The sequence below is a fragment of the Chinchilla lanigera genome, unplaced genomic scaffold (assembly GCF_000276665.1).
Source record: "Chinchilla lanigera isolate Chin_1 unplaced genomic scaffold, ChiLan1.0 scaffold00080, whole genome shotgun sequence".
NCBI lineage: Eukaryota > Metazoa > Chordata > Mammalia > Rodentia > Chinchillidae > Chinchilla > Chinchilla lanigera.
The window spans coordinates 6,145,855-6,153,020 of NW_004955481.1; the positions used below are offsets into that span (position 1 = coordinate 6,145,855).

The window sequence follows — 7,166 nt, forward strand, 5'->3', positions numbered from 1 at the left end:
CGCCCCCTTCCCCTCTCCCCCACCCGGCTGGGCGCAGAGTCCCCCATCCCCACCCCCGTGGGAACGTTCGGAGCCTGCACTCCTCCGAGCCTCGGCTCGCCCCTTCCCTCACCTCAGCCCCCGCTGCCCGCCCTCTTCCCGGCCCTGGGCGCCCGCCGCCCAGTCCCTCCGCCGCCCCCCGGCCGCGGGGAGGACATGGCCGCGCACAGGCCGGTGGAATGGGTCCAGGCCGTGGTCAGCCGCTTCGACGAGCAGGTAACGGGCCCGCGGCCGGCGGGAGGTGGGAGCGGGTGGGGGTAGGGCGGGGTGGGTGAGGGGAGGCAGGAGCGGCCGTCTCCCCCGCGGCGGCCGCGGCCTCTGGAGCGGAGGGAGGGCAGGGAAGGGGGGATCGGAGGGGGTGGCCGTGGGGGGAGGCGCGGGGAAGGAGGGGACGGCGGCGCTCTGGGGCTCCTCTTCCCTCCTAAATCGGGGGGGTGGAGCCTTTTCCCTGACCAAGCCTCCATCCCCTTTATCCCAGCCCTTCCGCTTGCTAATGGGTATAAGTGACCTGGGGGCGCCTTCAGGGGCGCTCCATCTGGATTTAATCATTCCCCCTTACTTTTTTTCTTTTTGAACGGAGGGGGTTAATACTGAGGGTTTTTCCCTTCCTTTTCCCTCCGCGACCCTCCTGTCTTAGGGTGAATACCTGGAGGAACCCCAAGGCCTGTCTTGTGTACCTCCAGCTGGAGGACGATAACATCCTTCCCCTCCCCCAGTTTCTTTAGCTTCCTCCCTTGGAGGGGGAAGAGTGGAAGAAAGCTGGGAAAGCACAGGTTTTCTTACTTTCTGCTCCACGGTCTCGCCCCCCCCCCCAGCTCCAAGTGCACGCACACTGCACATCTTGTTTGTGCCCCACAGGGCATCCCCCAAATCTCAGTGATACAAGACTGCCTTTTACAAAGCCCTCTGCAGTAGAAATCGTGGTTCTGAAATATTTCCCACCTTTTCCTTCCTTTATAATTGTAACGCCCCTCCCCCACCTGCTCTTGCCAGCGTTCTGAGGACGTGAATATTGCTTTCCTGAGTGAGAATATCGCGGAGTAAGGGGACAAGGGTGAAAGGATAGTGGGAAGTTACGTCTGAGCTCCTGTCAACGTGGTGCACAGCTGGGATGTGGTCCTAGAGCCCATAATTCTGCTAGTGTTTTGTTGTTTCTGACTCTCGCCTGTAGGTTAACAGGAGAACTTTCACTGAGAGTATTTGGGATGGGGGAAAAAAAAGTTTCATTGTTCAGGGAGGTGACTTTTTTATCCCCTGAGTTTCACACACTAAATCCTGGGGCTGATCAGCGTGAATGCGCACAACCTCTTATTAGTGAGAATTAGTTTAATTTTTTTGCTGCTGTAGGTAGTAGGAATTGGTTTTTAAAAGGATGCTTTTTGGAGCTGTGGTTCTGTGGCGGGTTTCCTGTGATTAGGGAATTGTTGAAGATCGAGTCAGTCTATTTTGTTTATATCATAAAACTGATCATGAGATCTGAAAGGTAGCAGGAAGGAATCCTCTTTCTTTTGATCCATGAACATTTTGTTTCAGGATTTATAATCTGTCTGACCTACCTGAAATATATTTGGGAATAGGCAGATAAAGGTGAGAAGAAGCTACATAGGTAAAATAGAATTACAAAGTTATCCAGAGACCTGAAGGAGGTGTTTCATTCATCCGGCTTCCAGACCTAAAGGCATCTAAACGAGCTGTACTACCAAGCTGATTAAAGTGTTATTGTGTAAAATAGATCGCATTATTGATAGAAATTTGATTTATAACGATAGAAAAGACTTTCTCTGTATAATTTTATTTTTCTCTTTGTGTAATTTTAAAGACATTTAAAGGGCACACAGAAGAACTCCTAAACTGAACCTGGTGAACAGCATAATCTAAATGAAGCATTTTGAAGGGTTCATATCACGATAGCTCCCAGGTTTTAAAAATTTAAAAAAAAAATGCCAGTTTAAAAAAATTTCTTTACTTTGTACCTGTTGATCTCTAGGCTTATTTACCATATAAGAAAGATAGTTTTCTAAAATTTAAAAGGGGAATGATTGTTTATATGTCCAGTAGTAACACATAAAGTTTCTTTCTGTCCTAGGGTTAAAATATCTTAGGCTTTGTGTTTGCTTGGTGTACTGTGGAATCAAACCCACCACCATCTGTTAAAAGTTAAGGACATAAGTTTTTAGAACACTGTTCTGTATTCCTAGTGTTATAATTAAGAGAAGGTGTATAAGACAAATTATTCACATTTTTCTCTTACACTGCTAAAGCCCACTGACTTTGAGAGGCAAAAGTGCAGACTTTTCAGTGTTTAACACTGAGAGGTACTCATATATACTCATTTATTACAGAAGTAATAAATGTTTAATTCAATTTTGAGTTCATCCTAAATTGGAGATGTCTCTTTTTAGGGAGAATAGAGGTTACGTGACATGGTAGACCTAATAACAAGGCCTCATTATGTAAAGTATTACATGCTGGACAGTTGGAGTACACTTTTTCCAAGTATGCTATATACTTATTTTGATAACTCATTAAGCATAGTTAAAAGAGTTTATACTTTTATTGAGGGGGGAAAAAAGCACTGCATGTACTGAGAGAGGTTTGTGTAAGAATCTTAATTATTTCAACTATTCCTTCAAGTTTTGAATTTTTCACATATTGTCTGTTCTTCTTCCACTGTATCTAAGAGAATTCAGGCTTTTTATTACCCCCAAGACGTGTATGTTGAAGCACTTCAGCCCCCAGGGGAGCTTGCACATGGCTGTGGCAACTAGGATTGTGACCAAATGGATGTTTTGGTTGGTCTTCTAACACTTGTTCTAACTGAAGTAGAAGTGCATTACTAGCCACTGTTGGTTACAGACATACTGAACTCCAGTGAGTACTGCTTAGCAGCTTGTTACAGTTGGTCCAGTAGACCTGCTTAAAAGAACTGGTCTTTTTCATTTTGACTTTTAAAATTATTATTTTGTTCATCCTGACATTTTGAGCTCAAATTCTTGTTTCTAAATGGGTGAAATAAAATTCTTATAACTTACTGATATTGTATCTAGACAATATTTGTGGTCAAATGAGTGTTACCAATTTTATTTTATTTTTGGTACCAGCAATCGAACTCATGACCTTGTGCTTGCCAGGCAGGTGCTGTGCCACTGAGCTATCTCCCAGCCCCAAGTGTTACTAGTTTTAGAAGTAATCTCTTGCTCCATTAGGGAAATGGCAGTTGTAAAAGTGAACAGCTAGAATGTTGTCTTTTTTTTTTTTTTGAGACAGGGTCTCGCTATGCAGTTCAGGCTGGCCTTGAGCTCGCTTTGTAGCCCAGGCTGGCCTCGAACTCACAGCGATCCTCCTGCCTCAGCCTCCCAAGTGCTGGGATTACAGGTATGCGCCACCACGCCTGGCCTTGACTGCTAGAAAGTTGAAAGTATCAGTTACATCTTCTGTCTTTCCTTAACCTGTTTTTATGGTGCCAGATAGTAAGTTTCTAAACTGAAATGGGCAAATGGTTAAGTATATAGCTTTAAATTGTAACTTATTAGCCTAGTTCCTTAGCAAAGTAGAACCTTTTTGCCTACCTTTCCTAGCTCTTTGTGCCCTACTGATCCCTGAAAGAGTAAGGGAGTAAGGGTAAAAAGACGAAGTCTTTTTTGTTTCCCTTTGTGGTACTGAGGATTGAACCCAGGGGCTCACACATGCTAGGTGAGCTCTCTAACACTGAGCTACATCACCAAACATATTTAAAGTTTTTGAAAAAAAGAAATTCAAAATGTTTGCCTCCAAATTACTAGTTGTAAATATGTTCATTTAAAGCACTTTTTCATATCTAGTCAAATGAAATAGTATGTAAAAGCCAAAGAAATTCTTTTATATAACACATTGCAGAATAAATTCTTTTTTTTTCTTTTTTTTTTTTTTTGTTCTTTTTGTTTTTCTCCGGTACCGGGAACCGAACTCACGACCTTGCGCTTGCCAGGCAGGCACTTTTGCCGCTGAGCTAAATCCCCAGCCCCCATGCAGAATAAATTCTTAATTTTTAAATTTGTAATAATATATTGTTGCTGGGTATGGTGGCGCATGCCTGTAATCTGAGCACTCAGGAGGCTGAGGCAGGAGGATCATTGCAAGTTCGAGGCCAGCCTGGGTTACAAAGTGAGCTCAAGGCCAACCTAAACTGTATAGTGAGACCCTGTCGCAAAAAATAAATAAATAAATAAATAAATAAAATATATATATATATATATATGTATAATTTGTTTGCTGGGCGTGGTGGCGCAGGGCTGTAATTCCTGCACTCGGGAGGCTGAGGCAGGAGGATCATTGGGAGTTCGAGACCAGCCTCAGCTACAAAGTGAGCTCAAGGCCAGCCTGAATTGTGTAGCAAGACCCTGTCTCAAAAAAAAAAAATTGTTTGTTCTGACATGTTGAATATTGATCAGACTGTCCTTTGAATATGTGATGTAGAGTTCACAGTATAAAATGATCGACAATGCCAGGTATGGTGATGCACCCCTGTAATCACAGCACTTGGCAGGCTAAAGCAGGATGATCCCCATGAGTTTGAGGCCAGCCTGGGCTACACAGTGAGTTCAAGGCCAACCTACACTGCAAAGCGAGACCCTGTCTCAGACAAATAGACAAACCAACAAACAACAAGAAAAAAGTGTCTTTGATGTTACAGACCACCTGTTAATTGGCTAGATGGATTTGTAAAAGTTTGAAGTTATTTTGAATTAACAAACAAGCACCTCTACCCTCCTTCTTAAGTACTAGTCCGCAATTTTTGTTAAGTCTTACAGTAAGTTGAAAGTGAATATTTTATGGTGAGGGATATTTTATGGTGGGTGAGAAATAATGCTTATTTTGGAACACATCTTTTTTTTCCATCTGGTCTTCAGTTCTGTGCACTCTGTAACCCACCATCTTGGTTCTAATTTAGTCTTTCTTTATATGAACTTTTTGCTTTTCACCTTCAAACTTAGATTTCCTTTCCCTTGGAAATCAAACATTTACTTGGTCCTGTAGCTTTCTCTGTGTGCACCAATCTTTTTTCTTCTTTTTTGTTGCCAGATACCTGCTGTTTGTACTGTTTATCCACCCATTTCCTTTATAACTGTTAAAACTAGCTTCTATCTCTTCTTCTGGGTTGCTGCTTTTGTGAAAGTGATTCCTTCTGGGAAATCACGGGGTCTTTGCTCAGTTGTAATTCCACTGTTGATGTTTTGCTGCCCTCAGGAGTCAGTCTCTTCTAGTTCCCAAGACAGAATACTTTCTTGTATGTTATATGTGCATTTCCAGTGTTTATGTCATCAGTCCTTGGATAGATGTACTTTTCTTGGCTACGGTGGTACTGAGGATTGAACCTTGGGCCTTCATACTGAGCTACACTCCATGCCCTTTTTTATTTTGTATTTTGAGACAAGGTCTCTCTAAGTCACTGGGTTGCCCATGCAGGGTTTGAACTTGCAGTTTTACATTCAGCTTCCCTGAATGCTGGAATTACAGATGTATGCCACTACACCCTGTTCAGGTATGCTTTTTTTTTTTTTTTTTAAATCATACTATGTTTGGCTGTTAGTGAATTGGTGATCTAAATAGGGATTCCTAAGTAGGGATCTGAGTATTGTTCTATGTACTGTCTATCCTTATGCTAGTCATGATCTGTGGTTCCTAGATTTCTTTATATGTTGAAAAAGAATTGACTGGGAAATCTTTAAGTTTCTTTCAAGTTTAAATATTCAATAATTTCAGTATTGTAAAAGCATTTCTCTGTGATGCAGTAGTCTATTGGGAACTGGCCCCACTTAATTTACAGAACTACTGTTATTTCTCAGCATCCTCCTTTTTCCCAGGCGGGTTAGCTTAGTCTCTGCTGTATAGATAGTGTTTACTCTTTTAGTTTATGTGGATACCTGTTGGAATCTCTTAATTTGTGCTTTTCTAATTCATCTATCTTTTTAATTTCAAACTTCATGTTATCCATGAAGTGTTTTTATTTTGTTTTTATTTTTTAGGCAGGGTCTTGCTCTGTAGGTTGGGCTGGCCTTCCGCCCACTTTGTAGCCTAGGCTGGCCTTGAACTTGCAGTGATCCTCCTTAATCATTGACAAATACTGATAGCATTCTTTTCTAACTTACAGTTATCTATAATTAATCCATTCCCTGCTTTATTAGCTAATTTATAACATACATATAATGTAGTTCTTCAAATTTGAAAAATATAGCAAAATGTCATGAGGTTGTGGTGTGTGTTTTCCCAGTTACATTTTATTGTTTTTTATTTTTATTTTTTTTTTGCCTTTTTGAGATAGGGTCTTGCTATGTAGTTCAGGCTGGCCTTGAGCTCACTTTGTAGCCCAGGCTGGTCTTGAATCTCGCAATGATCCTCCTGCCTCAGCCTCTTGAGTGCTGAGATTACAGGCATGCACCACCATGCCGGCCTACATTTTATTTTAGATACTGCAATTTTTTATACTTCTTTATACTTCTTATTTGACTTTTTGACTGGTAGGACATTAGATTATTTTCTTGGATCTGCTTTTTGCAAAAAAAAAAAAAAAATGCTTATTATGGAGGATTTTGTCCTTAGAATTTAGTGATAGGAGTACTCTTTTTTTTTTTTTTGTACTGAGAATCGAACTCAGGACCTTGTGCTTACCAGGCAGGCACTTGTGCCACTGAGCTGTATCCCTGGCCCCTTAAAATTTAGTGATAAAATGCAGTAATAGACATGCTTTATTTACATCTTTTAATTTTTTTGGGGGGAGGTAGGTACCAGAAATCGAACTCAGGGCCTCGTGCTTGCCAGGCAGGCGCTTGTGCTGCTGAGCTGTATCCTGGCCCTATTTACATCTTTTAAGTTACTCAAACAGTTATGGGCCATTTTTCTTTTAGCCTTCAAATATGGTGCTCCAGGGTTCTATATAGACTAGATTGTATTTTAACAACAAGATTTTATTTTATTTATTTTTTGTCCCTTTTTCTTTTGTCTTTTTGAGACACAGCTAAATCATCAAAACTAAATCATCAAAAGAACTCTCTTGAGGGGGCTGGGGATTTAGCTCAGTGGCAAAAGCGCCTGCCTGGCAAGCGCAAGGTCGTGAGTTCGGTTCCCGGTACCGGAGAAAAACCAAAAAA

General features: G+C 41.7%; 1 protein-coding gene across 5 annotated transcripts in view; it reads left to right on the forward strand.

The window, feature by feature from the left end:
• Nf1 (neurofibromin 1) overlaps window positions 1-7,166 on the forward strand; it is a 258,325-nt gene continuing 251,159 nt past the window's right edge. For all 5 annotated transcript variants that reach the window (XM_005402798.2, XM_005402800.2, XM_005402799.2 and 2 more), the window contains exon 1: window positions 1-255. In XM_005402798.2, the coding sequence (XP_005402855.1) occupies window positions 196-255 (60 nt within the window). In that variant the 5' untranslated portion in view covers window positions 1-195. The remainder of the gene's footprint in view (window positions 256-7,166) is intronic.